The sequence below is a fragment of the Magallana gigas genome, chromosome 1 (genome assembly GCF_963853765.1).
Source record: "Magallana gigas chromosome 1, xbMagGiga1.1, whole genome shotgun sequence".
Lineage (NCBI taxonomy): Eukaryota > Metazoa > Mollusca > Bivalvia > Ostreida > Ostreidae > Magallana > Magallana gigas.
This window is the reverse complement of record NC_088853.1, coordinates 68,363,414-68,379,481: the sequence shown is the minus strand read 5'-3', so window position 1 is coordinate 68,379,481 and position 16,068 is coordinate 68,363,414. Positions and strand designations below refer to the sequence as shown.

General features: G+C 32.5%; 1 protein-coding gene across 1 annotated transcript; it reads left to right on the top strand.

Annotated features, from left to right (window-relative positions):
- The first annotated feature begins 2,933 nt into the window (after window positions 1–2,933).
- LOC117687263 (multiple epidermal growth factor-like domains protein 10) lies at window positions 2,934–13,787 on the top strand. The gene is made up of 8 exons (XM_034463525.2): window positions 2,934–3,119; window positions 3,904–4,131; window positions 4,656–4,910; window positions 5,263–5,397; window positions 10,184–10,321; window positions 10,425–10,562; window positions 10,661–10,798; window positions 10,897–13,787. Exons 1-8 carry the CDS (start codon window positions 3,047–3,049, stop codon window positions 11,043–11,045), a joined length of 1,254 nt encoding a protein of 417 aa, XP_034319416.1. The 5' UTR covers window positions 2,934–3,046; the 3' UTR covers window positions 11,046–13,787.
- Window positions 13,788–16,068: the final 2,281 nt, after the last annotated feature.

The following is a 16,068-nucleotide window of genomic DNA, read 5'->3' as shown; positions in this document are numbered from 1 at the left end:
GAAATACGACCACTTTTTAACACCAGACAATTCTAGGGAAAAATTGGTCACATACCTTTCATACCAATATATTTATCTGAAAACAATACAGGTTTTAGTGATTCATAAGCTGTAAAAATACAGTAACTAAAAGTTAAATTGTATGCTTAATATTTTTTGGGATAAAATTTTTTTAAGCTTTGTTTTCATATCCCTACGTAAGAACAAACGATCTACTGATGAAATATGTCCTGCATTACTTGTTGCCTAACGTATGTCTTCATAAGATGTGTTGCTTAGCATTTGGTTGTTCAATTCTATTGGTCAGGTTTTCTTTTTTTCTTAATGTCATTAGACTTGACCAAAAACGTTCGATTTTCAGAGACAATTTATTTACAAAACGCAGTGCTTTGCAAATATGATTTCCTTTTTAGCTGACCTGAGCTGAAAGCTCAAGTAAGCTATTTTGATCACATTTTGCCTGTCGTCCGTCTGTCCATCAGTCTGTCTGTAAATGTTTCACATTTTAAACATCTTCTCAAGAACCACTGGGCCAATTTCAACCAAACTTGGCTGAAAGCATCCTTTGCCTATGGGAATTTAAAGTTGTGAAAATTAAGGACCACGCCCATTTGCAAAGGGGAATAATTAGGAATTTATGAACATTTTCGAGAATTTTTCAAAAATCATCTACTCATGAACCATAAGACCAGGAAAGCTGAAATTTGTGTGGAAGCAGTATCAGATAGTGAAGATTCAAAGTTGTGATGATCATGACCCCCGGGGGTAGGGTGGGCCACAATGGGGGTCGAAGTTTTACATAGGAATATATAGAGTAAATCTTATTAATTTTTTTTTTAATTTATGAACTGCACAGAGCCTTAACAAATATCCTTATGAGGTCATTCAGACTGTTTGCGTTATTCTGCTTCAGTGTACTAGGGTGTGCATTTCCATCTTTTCCGTGCGCAGGCGAAACTCACTACTTAACATCTGTATGGATAAATCATTTTTATGTACTGTGGAATCATTAGAATTCGTGATGGCTCAATTTTCGTGGTATTCGTGGGTAGCTTTTCTCTCAAATTTACATCCTCAACAACAAAAAATGGTAAGAGTATTCTTTTTTAATAAACATGAAAACTAACGAATCCGAGAAAATCAGATCACGAATAATTAAAAAAAAAAAATAATCCACAAAAATTGGCCCCCAAGAATTTAAATGATTTTACAGTATTGTAAAAAGATAATTTGAATGAAGTAGATAATGCGCAGCCGTAAGTCACCCACATAATTAATTTCTTCACTAACAGTGCCACCAAACTTCAAAACAATTGACCATATAAATCGAATAAAGTAATTAAATACGTGCATTATTCGTTTGGATCACTAAATCATGTTCCCGAAATGATGCATGGATGATCAATAGCTAAAAATAGTTAAGCGTTCCATCTTACGCTAAACCGAAGTCAATTTTTTTTTATCCATTTGTTAGGCTCAAAAGTATTAAAGACTAGATTGTATAATAGTTTTCTTATTTATGCAATGGTTTATGCTCTTGTTAATGAGACGATAAAGATAAGACACCGACATCATCCTCTTTTCTTAAACATTCATTTAAAGAAATTTGCCGTCAGGCCTTTCTCAGTTCTCTCCGTTACGGCTATTTTTTTTCGCATGCGTTTATAACCACTGCTCGATTATGTGCTCTATTTTAATATGAACGAGAACATTCCTTTGCATTTATTATCAGAAGTACATGCAATTCATCAATTCCAATAAATAATAGTCATTAAACAATAATTTAAAACACGTTGTCTACAAGTAATGCTAGGTTCCTTTTTTTATGATAACCTTTTTTCCGACAGATTATTGTAAAGTTAGTTCAAGCATATCTTTTATATCAAACACCATTTGATATAATGTACTCAGAAGCATTGTTTTTCAATGATATTATTTATAAATACCTTGATATAATAAGAATTTAAAGTTTGCAAACAAATTGGATATTATTCTTGTAATCGTACAGTCAGTTAAAGAATTTTTTTACAAAATAATCCATAGCATAGCATTGAAATATGATATAATAGCATTAGAATCTGATAGCATAGCATTATAATCTGATAGCATAACATTGGAATATGATAGCATAGTATTGAAATATCATAATATAGCATACAATATTATAGTTTTCATTTGGCATAATATACCGTAGCATACTATAGCATGCAACATGATTTTAACTGTAAAACATGTTTTATCAAAATAAAAAAAATGAATGTTAAAATTAGTGTTAAAATTTGTCTTCTAGTCATTCTACGTTGAAATGTTTGGAACTCTTCTGTGTTTAAAGGCCATTTTGTTCAAACATCATAACATACTATAGCACAGCACAGCAAACAATACCATATCATTAAATCCTTCAATCTAATTTTCCCATAGCATAGCATACAAAATGCATAGCATTGCATTAAAAACTGATATCACATCATTTTAATCGCATGCCATAGCATAACATCAAATTGTAAAAGATATGCTTAAAAGTGTCTGTATGAGGCCTGAAATAACAAAATGTTTTGATATCATACTTCATCTAATTTTCCTTTTGATAGTTAACAACAGACATTAAAATCGTCCAAAATGAGTTATTTTCTCTGTTAAATACTGGTCATACACATAGAAAAGCCTTTATCAAAGAATTACATCCTAAAAATAATGTATGTGACTTTCTTGCTATTACTGGCATGTCGATAAACAAGTATATGCTAGAGGTGATATTTACATAATATTATTGCAAATTTTAAAGAGCACTCGCTTTCTTTGTTTCCTTTGCAATTGATAAAGCAACAACAGTTAAGTACTTACGATGAAAATTTATTTTTCAACGAGGAAATAAATGATTATATTATAACATTACGAAATCAAATTTGTTAAGCAAACTTGAAATAAGTAACTTTTGATAGTTTGGAGGTTAAGGCTCTCCCCTACGACACTCTATTTAACTAATATCTACGTGAAACTATCAACAGAATTCAAGAGTCGGGTGTGTTTCCTGTTTTATTTTCTAATGCCCTGGCTCCTTACAAGGATGTATGCAGTGTTTGTGTGTGTCGGCGTTTTTGCCTTTGCTAATGGTTATGGTAAGCCATATCTTTTAAAGTTAACTTTAAATGTGTTTATAAATAAAATCGGTCCTAATCTTAGATAGTTGGTGAAATACTGTGCCAATATATCTTAATAAAAAAGAAGTTAAGAATAACAATTATGGTCCCATTGTTGCAACGTCAATGAATAATGAACTATGACGCTTCACGTCCTTATATTTTTTGAAAATCAAAATGAAAGACGGATGTTTATTCCACCTTGCTCATTTTTATTTTTTCTCAACGTTACATGGAAATTGATGTAATGCTTGCATTTCCATCTGATTGTTTTTCACCTTAAACATTCTAGTTCAAGATAAAACAACATGATTTGAATCTGCAGAGATTAACAACGTGTCAAATTGGGTGATACTTTAACATATGAAAATCAATGACACCAAACTATCTTCTGATAATTCTGACATTGAATATTTTTTTAATATTTAATTAAGAGCACGTGATCAACTCCAAAACCTTTTTTTTTTTAAATTATATACGGATATATCAAACGGCCGACGATGTTGCCATTGTACATGTATACTTAAAAAATAAAAGGGAAAAAAATGCTGTTTTTAGCGAATATCAATGAAATAGGGACAATTACAATACAAATATCTTTTAATCAATGTTTCCCTTGTGTTTGTTTGTACCTTTAAATGGTGAGGTTATTCGAACGTATATGATAAATGGTAATGAAATTATTTAGAAAAAAGTATATTCCTTTACGAATTTCTTTTTTAATGACATTTTTGAGCAAATTTTATTCCTATCTGCTAAACAGTTAATATCGCCCTATACAAACAAGCATACCAACATAACTCTGAGGCAGGTGACACATTTAACGCCAGTAACGCTGTGGACGGACGTAAATCAAACCTGAGTGTTGATGGAGGTCAATGTGCTGTATCTTACTGGGGAAAAAAAACCGCCACCTGGTGGGTGAACCTTTACAGTATCCACAGCATCCACCACATCGCCATCTACTTCATGACAAACAATCAACCATTGGGTAAGTCAGATTAACTAAAGTTATGCCATTTTCAAGTCCAAAAATACATAACATATGCTTCGACTATAGTTGTTTTCATTACGTTCAGTGGTTAGCCTCGCATATCAGCCGAATTCTTTGAAAGGTATAACAGCCTATACGAATATGTGTATTCTGGGATAAATTACGACGATATATAATAGAACGTTACACGTATGGAGCAGTATCATATGAAACGTGACCTAATTGTTTTAAGGACGATTAACCATCTAGAAATGCATTTACTTAAAGAGATGTCACTGTCGGGCTAACACGATGATGGGTTTGTGATTATGATTATTATAAGTATTAAATTATCAACATTGTAAATAAAAATAAGCATACTATGTAGTATATAAATGTATAGCGATGTACAACTAATTTACTGTATATATATGCATGATGAAGATCTCGTTAATACGACACTATATCATATCAAGCAGTATGCAACCATGGTACCCTCTTTTACAGATACGACATCATAAATTGTCTTTAATAACATGCAGGTCCTTCTAATTTGCTCACAAAGTACATCCTTGGGTTTTCTGTGTACGTATCCAATACAACAGACAGACTACAGGGAACACTGTGTTACAAGGATGACAACTTTACACTATTCACCATGCCTGCTGTCTTCACCACAACCTGTCCTGTACACGGGCAGTACGTAATCTACTACAACGAGAGACGACAAGGAGTTACCAACCCTGACGACTACTCTAAATATGTTTTCACTGGACTCTGTGAGGTGGAGGTGTACGGTGGGTGTATTGTTATACCGCCTTCAAAATTTGATCAGAATTAGTTAAGGTACATGGCGTGATATCTCAAAGAAATTGTTTGATGGCATATGGTCCTGTATTTGTTGGTTAAAGATCGTTTTATTTTATTGATTATTATGAATTTACACGGCTCAATGTGGAAATTCGATATAAACCATTTTAAAATAACTTGCTTTATCGCATGATGCATATTGAAAAAAAAAACTTAAGTATCAAATAGACTGTTTAACATCATTAAACTGTTTAATTCAACATAAGAGTATATATAGTAGAAACATATCAGAAATATACTATTCAGGATTACTGATCACTTGAATTATCCTATTCAAAGGATGTCCTGCTACCGGATATTTTGGGTCCAACTGTTCCGTTCCCTGTCCAGACGTTAACTGTCAGTACTGTCACATAGAGACGGGCACTTGTCAGGGCTGTAAACCTGGATATCAAGGTCACCGATGTGAACTAGGTAAAGCTGCTTATGTGCAACTCTAAAGAAAACAATATATGATAAACGACTATGGTTATAGTTTTAACATTTAAAACATTGCAATTAACAGCGCGACATATGTAATTTAATATCTTTCAAAAACATTCATAACCCCCCCCCCCCCCCCCCTAATTTCTCAGTGAAAAAGGATTAAAAACATTATGTGTTAAATTTGACAAAACAGTAATGTTTCAATTCATCAAATGTTTACATTCAGTTTATATTGTTCGCTATGTTACCATTGGAAATCTAGTCAATGTTAAAAACACACGATAAACCTTACCCGGTGTGCCTCAGTACATGTAAAATACAGAATGAAAAAATGACAAAAACAAACCGTGATCCATCTTAAAACATCCATAAAACGAAATACAAATTCAAAGCAGAACAACACGGACCTCCAAATAGATAGAGATAGGATCAGGTGCTTAGGAGGAGTGAACATCCTCTGATGACCGGTCACACCCGCCGTGTGCCCAATGTAATATCGGTAAAAAAATTCATTATCGGGAAAAATGCTGTAAATTGGAGAAAATTTCATAATCGGGGAAAACCAGAAAAAAATCCGTGGACAATTCAGTATGCAATCATAACCTAGAGCAGAGCAATCACGGACCTCTGGAAAGTCCAAGAGGAAGGATCAGGTTCCTAGGAGGAGTGAGCATCCTCTGCCGACCGGTCACACCCACTGTGTGTTCTTTGTCGTAATCGAAAAAAAAACCCGGTAAAGTCAGTAGACAATTATGTGATTAATTATAGTCTAACAATTAGAATAAAAAACGTCAGTCAGCCTGCGACCGAGTGGAAGATTGTATTTGCTGACAAGATCGTTGTGTCGACCTTAGAACTTACGAAAAGATGACTTCCAACGAATCTGTTTAATGATAGTCCTGTTTTATCAACTTATTTGTCAGTAGCTTGCTTCGTATTAGAAACTCTTCATACGAAGAACATGCCCTTGCGTATTGAATCAACTGAGACAAAAGCACCATATGCAGCTTATGAAGGTATATTGCTACATGAGTAATGAAAGTTGACTACAGAAAAATTGAAGTCATCGCGTTTATCATAAAGATTTGTTGTTACGTTACCATCACTGTCCATGTCCAGTAAAATATTCAGATATGAAACAGATGACACAGACTCTGTGGTATCTTTTATTTCAAGTCCACTGGGATATATCGAGTCAAAGTTAGTATGAAAATAACAATTGTTAATTGATATTACGTCGTCTATATACTTGAATGTTGAGTTGAAGACCACATCGAGTGATTTATTTTTTACACGTACAAGTTTTTAAATAAATTCTTTTTTATAAGGATACACAAATAGATCTGCTAACAATGGGCACAACTGGTACATGTACCTATAAAAATTCCAACAGATTGTTGGAAGACTTGATTTCCAACAAGAGGCCCATGGGGCCACATCGCTCACCTGGGCAACAATGGCTTTATATGGGTGTTCAAAAGATATTGTGCCATATGACCCCTCGGTAGAAAAACAAAAAAGAATACCATAAAATAAACTGTATTTTAATTTTACATGGCTGCCAAACACAATGAACTTTTGTTTTCGATATGGATACAGAACCCGAAGTTATAAACTGATTGACAGCGATTATCTCTTTACTTTTATTTTCGTAAATTACTCAAATTTGAAACAGAATTCGCCGATAGTTATTGCAATTAATATTTTCCCTTCCATAAGGAGTATTTATGCAGAATTACGTTGAATTTGACTCTTTAGTTCTTGAGAAGTTTTTTAAAACGCACCCCCTTTTTCTAAAGTTTCGATGTTTTCTCCGTTTTAAATTAAGATTGGTTTTTCATTTCTGCAATTTATAATCACCTTTGTAAAGGGATGCTTTGTGCCAAATTTGGTTGAAATTAGCCAAGTGGTTTAAGAGAAGATGTTTAAAATGTGTAAAGTTTACAGACGGGCGGACGGACAGACGGATCATAAAAGCTCAGGTGAGCTAAAAACTACAAAGATTTTGTCTACTAGAAACTGAGGCATCTTTTTAATGTCAACTTCAGAGTGCTTTTGTGTGCAATCCGAATGCATTATATTAATTCATTACATTGTATCTGGCCATTAACAATACTTTCATTGCTTTTATTTCTATGATTATTTTCCTAACATTTCAACGTGATCTCAAACAATCTTTAACTGTGCTATTATTTTCTAAAGGTAATTTAAGGTGGCAAGATCATTATATATTTTTGTCGTTATCTGACAATTCTTAAATGACTGGATGAATCTCTGCCATTCAGTCAAATGACAGCTGACTAAAAGGTAACTGAAAATTGACTGAATGGCATATGTGTGCCATTCAGTCACTTTTCCAGACCGTTCAGTTATCATTCAGTTGACTGAATGGTAGAACTACATCCTGTGTAATTTTGTCAAAATAATTTTATTTCTATTAAATCATATTTTTTTTTTCAATTGATCATATATTGACCACTTAGAAGGAAGGGAGATCCGGTTAAGTGATTTTCACACAAATTCTTTTTAAAGAATAAGCGTTTAATAAAGCTCTTAAAACGTTATTTTGTTTGGAGATTCATATTTAAAACACTCTGTAACCCAAGTATCTTTTAATTATTTTACATTCATTAAGATCACAATCAGAAGTATTAATGGTATTGTTTTAAAATATTCAATTAAGTTCTTAAGTCTAGGTAAATTTAAGTTTCATTTTAAAAGCAAACAAGATATCTGTGAGCCAATGCTCACTAGTGATACCCCCGCTCTGATGTGAATATGCAAAATAAGCAAAGTCGACATTTAACAGAAAGCTGGCATCCGATTGGTACAGAAATATATCCCACAATATGGCATGCCTAAACAAATAGTGTGTTAAAATTTCAAGCATCTGCGATAAATAGCTGCTGAGAAATCTTTGAGGAAAATTTGTTTAAAAATTTTGGCTAAAATAAACAAAGTGCTCATTTAACAGGAAGATGACGTCCGATTGGTAAAAAAATATATCCCACAATATGGCATGCCTTAACAAACACTGTGTAAAAATTTCAAGCATCTCCGATAAATAGCTGCTGAGAAATCTTTGATGAAAATTTGTTTGAATATTTTGGCTAAAAATAAACAAAGTCGTCATTTAACAGGAAGTTGACATCTGATTGATACAAAAATATATCCCACAATATGGCATGCCTAAACAAACACTGTGTTAAAATTTCAAGCATCTCCAAAAATAGCTGCTGAGAAATCTTTGATGAAAATTTGTTTGAAAATTTTGGCTAAAAATAAACAAAGTCGTCATTTAACAGGAAGTTGACGTCCGATTGGTACAAAAATACATCCCATGATATAGCATGCCTATACAAATACTGTGTAAAAATTTCAAGCATCTGCGATAAACAGATGCTGAGAATTCTTTGACAGAAATTTGTTTGAAAAGTTTTGCTAAAAATAAACAAAGTCGTCATTTAACAGGAAGTTGACGTCTGATTGGTACAAAAATATATCCCACGATATGGCATGCCTATACAAATACTGTGTAAAAATTTCAAGCATCTGTGGTAAACAGTTGCTGAGAATTCTTTGACGGAAATTTGTTTGAAAAGTTTTGCTAAAAATAAACAAAATCGTCATTTAACAGGAAGTTGACGTCTGATTGGTACAAAAATATATCCTACGATATGGCATGCCTATACAAATACTGTGTAAAAATTTCAAGCATCTGCAATAAACAGTTGCTGAGAAATCTTTGACGAAAATTTGTTTGAAAATTTTGGTTAAAAAATAAGCAAAGTCGTCATTTAACAGGAAGTTGACGTCCGATTGGTACAAAAATATATCCCACGATATGGCATGCCTAAACAAACACTGTGTTAAAATTTCAAGCATCTGCGATAAATAGTTACTGAGATAAATGCGACAGAAATTTTTGTTACGGACGGACAGACAGACGGACAGACAGACAGACAGACAGACGGACGGACGGACGGACAGACAGACACACAAGGGTAAAACAGTATACCCCCTCTCCTTCGGAGCGGGGGTATAATTATATTTCCCTACTAATCCGCAAAAACAATATGTATTTTTTTATAAACGATAATGATAAGGATGTTGATCAGCACTATTCTTTCACGCATGTATGTTCAGATAATACTTTAAGAACTACGAATTAAATTCATTCGGACAAATAGATGGATAAATGGATGAACTAACGGATGGATGGATAACTTATATCCGATATCAATGATAATGTGTGACTGCTGGGCTGCGTTATAGATAGATAGATAGATAGATAGATAGATAGATAGATAGATAGATAGATAGATAGATAGATAGATAGATAGATAGATAGATAGATAGATAGATGATAGATTTTTTCATGGTTTTATATGTTATTTAGCGTGTTAGGCTTATCTTGAGTCCTGCTAGGTAAAACACATTACCATTTATTAGAATGGGAACTATAAGAGAGGCGTATGGAAGTCCCGGAGAGCTTGTTTAACAATTAATATCTGCTAAACATTGTCCAGACAGTTTACTGCATTGACATGACATGATATGCCTGATTTAATTTCAACACATTTAATTGTTTTAATTGTACAGTTTGGAATCCAACGTTTCATCTTCATTTGCCCAGGCTGTTTAGATAAAAAAAAAAAGATGCTTTAGCAATGTAAACATAATGTGTTTATAAATTATTTTTCAAGAATAAAATCATAGATAGACTGTTTTATTCTGCCTAGGTTAAACTATTTATACTGAACTTTTTTTATAGTTTGTGACGAAGGTTCGTATGGACCCGAATGCAAACAGATATGTGGACAATGTCGTGAAGTAAACCAGTGTTCAAATATCAATGGAACATGTTTGACTGGATGTGATGCTGGTTATCAGGGGAACTTTTGTAAAACTCGTGAGTGGTTAAACATAAAATATATAATTTAATGCACAACAAATTAATAAATGATGAGACATATACCACCTAAACATTATAATAGTTATCATTTTATTCGTAGCATGCGACAGGGGGTTGTATGGATTTAAATGCAATAAAACATGTGGACAATGCCGTGGCCTTAACCAGTGTTCCAACATAAATGGGACATGTTTTACTGGCTGTGATGCTGGTTATCAAGGGGACTTGTGTAAAACCTGTGAGTAGCCTCATATATAATATACAATGCAAAACAAATAGATTAATGATAATACATATTCCGCCTTTACATTATAATAATTAAAAGATCATTCGTAGCATGCGACAGAGGGTTGTATGGTTCTGAATGCAATGAAACATGTGGGCATTGTCGTGACCTAAACCAGTGTTCAAATATCAATGGAACATGTTTGACTGGATGTGCTGCTGGTTATCAAGGGAACTTGTGTAAAAGCCGTGAGTAGTTAAATATATAAAATACAATGCACAAAAAATAGATAAATGATAATACATATACCTCCGAAACATTATAATAATTATCATCTTATTTGTAGCATGCGACAGAGGGTTGTATGGTTCTGAATGCAATGAAAGATGTGGACACTGTCGGGATGTAAACCAGTGTTCCAATATCAATGGGACATGTGTTACTGGATGTGATGCTGGTTTTCAAGGGAGTTTGTGTAAAACATGTAAGTGTTAAGTTTCGTTAAATCAATGCTAATGAGGATACATTCGTTAATAAATCGTGTTATGAATAGCGGAAAAAGAAAACCATTTAGTTTATGAAAAGTTTAGAGTAGCTTTTGTTTTTAATTAAAAAGACATTTTTCTACTAAATCCGAATTACCACGATCAGTTTCACAGCGTATATCTTTACAATCAACTGCATGATATCGCGTTTGTTTTGGAGACTTATGGTACGTTTTTGACAGCTGGCAAGATTTGCGGGTAAGTGTTCTCACCTTGTCTGTGAAATATACAATGTAAGACCATTATATTGTGAATGAATATTGTTTGAATATGTTCTCACAATACTACATTATTTTATGGTATGTGTTATTCAATATTGAATGTATTTGAAAATAAAATGAGTTAGTATCCATGAATTTGCTTGTTATACATGTATAAAATGTATAATTCATCACTTGTGGTTTGACATAAGAATGATTGATTGTAAATGGTAAATCTATTTCTATTGTCAACTCATACAGTTATAGTTGATGCTGAAGCAACATGTACATAGTTTTACAAACTGATTATTTCCAATGTTAAGATTATTTATTTCATTTGTTTGAAATATTCAGTGTTGATCTTTCTTATTAATATATTTGTTTTTTAACTTATTTTTTAACGATTAGATTTCAATTTGAATTGATATGGTTCGTAAACAGATAATCGAACGATTGAACGTGCGCAAACGCATCAAAATTAAACCGATGCCGTGAGTTTTGTTTGTTTGTTTTTGATTTGTTTTTATGTTGAAATCAAGCCAGGTAGTGGTATGTCTGAGTCGATGTATCGATACCTATCATTAAGAATTCTTCTGTTCCTTAGCCTGTTAAGCTGCCCACTGCAAGTTGTGTGACAAAGAGAAGGATAACTGTCAGGGTTGTACATTTGTAAACATGGCTACCCTGGGTTTTTTGTTGATGTTGAGATCAAGCCAGGTAGTGACATGTCTGTGTCGATCTATCGATACCTATCAATAAGAATTGTCCTGTGTCCTTGCTTAATAAACTGCCAACTGCAAGTGGTGTCACAAGAAGAAGGATAACTGTCAGGGTTGTACATTTGTAAACATGGCTACCATGAACACTTTTGTGAACTAAGTAATACTAAATTACATATAATGTGTTAGGACTATGTTGATAAAAGGATGAAATAATTTGGATTCTTTTTTCATACTGTATCTACTTATGATAATAAGAGTATCATTTGACATCTTTTCAATAAACTAGTAAGTAGATTTTTTGTAAATGTTTAGTTTACGTTGTAGCAGTTAATATTGACTAAACGTTGAATCTGTTTTGTTTTAGGAGTACAAATTCAGTTGTGGTATCGCAATCAAATGTTTGCAGCCGCACCTTTATTTTCAAGACGACCCAGACTAAACGTTTAACATTAAGTAAAATCTACTTGAAACAGTAGCTTTGTTTTAGATTAAAATGTAGACATGAATTAATACATCGAACTTCTATGCGTTTTGCTAATAAAGCATTTTTGAAAACACTTGTATAACCTTCGATAAAAAGTCGTATGTCAGATGATTTAATTGTCTTCTCCTAATATCTAGACGGCCGCATTGCACACCTTGTTACACTGGATCATGAATGTTTCTATGAGTAGGCACAGCTGGGATTGAATTTTAATAACCTTTTTCTGACTAGAAGTAAATTGCATTAATGTTACTTCGGTAGTGAAAATGTATTTTCGATTATATTGAGTTAATAATATACGAGTTGAAACTCGTATGATGCGTCTACATTTCCCCCCATAATTTAGTCACTTTTCAGACAAAAAGAAGCCGCTGAATTTATTGAATTGCAGAGCTTTATCTTGTGTAAGTTGGTGTAATACTTTAAATGTTTTGTGGAGTTAGCGCCCAATAATGTTAAGTGAATTTGTGTTTTGTATGGCAGATTTTCAATGTCATAACTGTCAACTGTTTGTTAAGTCCTAGCGTATATCCATGCTTCTTAAAACGTATTTTGTGTATTATTCTTTTAAAAGGGTTCCCACGCTAACCAAATGAATTCCATACTATGCCATGGTTATGGACAAATATCCTTTGGGGTCCGGTTACCAAGAGTCTGATGTAAAACAGAACATTTCCGACGCAATGCTTCATTTACTAATAATGTGCTCACTGTGGCAATGTTTCAATTTTTTTTGTTTTGAACATTTGTATACTTTGATACGGCATTGATAAAATTGTAAACAAAATAAATATTGGTGTTGTTTGACTGACGAGACACGACTGCTTTGCTGATACTACTATGGCATTATTATCTTCTTATTGTTTACTTCCAGAGTCAAACGTTGGCTAAAAAGGTAGTTTTTTATTTTCATATTTTTATGACATTTTTATGTCATTAATGAACGGTTTCCAATATTATCATCATATATCAGTATATATCAGTAAAACATAGGAAACAACACATCATGTATATGTAGAATTAAGGCGTGATTCCAATGATTTTTTTCATGAAAACGGGATCAACTGAACTTAAATAATGCATTTACCTGTTATTTAATTATTTACAAACAAAATGTATATAAAGCAAGAATTAAATACACACAATATAAGGCAACGTAAGTAACGTTACACGAGTTTCGTGTGTACATCTGTAGAAATAGCGGCGATGAAAGAGAACATTTGCGAAAAAAACCATATATAAGAAGTGTTTTTATTTTTATGTTTTCTATGTTATAAGAAGGAAGAGCAAAAGAAAGATTCTATGTATTTTTCAGTAACTTTTAATGATTAGTTATCTGTTTGCAAGATATGATTTTGACTATAACCGCATTGATTCTTAAACATTGAGAACACTGGATGTTTACTTTATACTGTGGACTTAATTCTTATGCAACGCAATCAGCTTAAACTCTTCAACATTAACTTTCTAAGAATATTTAAAAAAACCTATAAACTTCATAAATGTATGTTTTTGCGCACGTGCGCAGATCGTCACAACTGTGCATCTTTTATATATGCAGATATGCATCAAAATATCTTGATTTTTGTATTACATAAAAAGCTTAAATGTTCCAAAGATACCAACAAATAACTCAATTGTGCCAGGGTTCTGTTTTATTTAGCTTCCTTTATTGTCAAAATTTGGCTCTGTTACCATTGTCGTGTTTAATTAGGCATACATTAGAAATAAATATAATGTTGCTTTAACATATCCTAATTGAAATGAATTAAACGATAATCCTGCATATTAACAAAAACATGAAGAGGAAGTAAAAAGAATCGATGTTATCATGTGTTTTCTGCAAATTACAGTGATCAATTCCATGATTTCTTTCTTTACAAAATTATGCAAAAGCGAAACAAGGAAAAGATGATTACTTACATTTTAAAATCATTAAGCATTAAAAAATGTTTTTATAATCATAAGTAAAGCATCACATGTTTAATCAAATTGTATTTAATGTTACATGAGCACATAAGAATATATCAAACCATCTATTTTATATGGTGGGTGACGAGCCTTGTATACGATACACGTTATGTAAAGTGCCTACTTGAAGTTATATGAAAGAAATAGTTACTAAATCATCTTTATTTCCTGGTTTTTCAGTTTGCCACAAAGATGTGTCTGGTGTATGTGTTTGTCGGAGTTTTTAGTTTTTTCCCCTGGTTATAGAAGCTATATCAGTAATTCATTAATGAAGGTTCATCAAAAAACTGTTTCAAATAAAGTCAGTCGATCTATCTGGTAATTATCTGACATTGATAAATACAATTAAGTCCATCTAGTTCATCTTAAATACCCCTTTGACTCCTCAGATCGAGAAAAAAAAAGCGGCAAAAGATGTTCCTCTGCTTTCGACACTCAGGTATAAGTGCTATAACGGTGTAAAGCTACTTCAGTTGCTATCGCTCTATGCTCAGAATTCCTTACATTTGATCAGAATAAAGAAAAAAAATCGCTAATTACATCAATAAAAATAATAACTAAGGCTATACATTGTTATTATTGTTAAGGTGTTTCATTAAAATTGGTTTTATCAATAATATATACGATACACTTCACATCGTTTTATTTAGTTAAGTATGTTTGCATATTTTCGAATTGGATTCAAAATAGGAAAATCGAGCATCTAAACTCCAGTAAAAACTATTTTCAGAACAGAATGGATATCTATAAGTTATCAAATTTAAATCTTAAATGTGTGTGAATTTTCTCCGGGCTGTATTTCACTATTATACCTTGAGACCAGACAATATTTTATGTAACTATTGAATATCAATAACGTGTCACTGTTTGCATTAACATTGCTATGACACCATGATGATATTTTTGATGATTTTAATACTATATAGTGCGTAACTTTTTCCTTCACAACAATTGATAATTTTGATAATATATAATACATAACTAGTTCCTTCAAAACAATTGATAGTTTTTATAATATATAATGCTTAACTATTTCCTTCAAAACACTCGATACTTCTCATATAGAAAAATTATATAATAATACACTTGCTATTTCAACAAATTGAATAAACATGGAAGCTAAAAACAAACGAAATAGACAATGTTAAAATATATATGGGCTTTAGAGTTATTCATCTTAATTTCATATGATCGCCGTGTAGTCATTATAACTTTCTTATATGTATATATTTTACCCGCCGGGTAATACAGAGAATGATCTGACATGCTAAGGCACCATGATGCTAATCAAATCACCACTCACATTGCCTTAAGTTTAATCAATCCGTATCGAACAACCATCGACAACGTTTGCTCTCTCTCTCTTACGTTTGAAACACTTATTTAAATTATATTGAAGACTTTTCTTTATCATTAGAAATTTGCATCGTGGTAAATCATCGCTGTGATATGAACTTGGTTGTTCAAGTGAAAAAATCATGAGAAGCCAGAAGGATTTTTTAATAGCACTTTATGGCGTACCATCCAAGTTCATGTCCCAATCTTAAGATGGCAAACATGTTTTCTTATACGAATCTAAAGAATAGCCAACAGGTA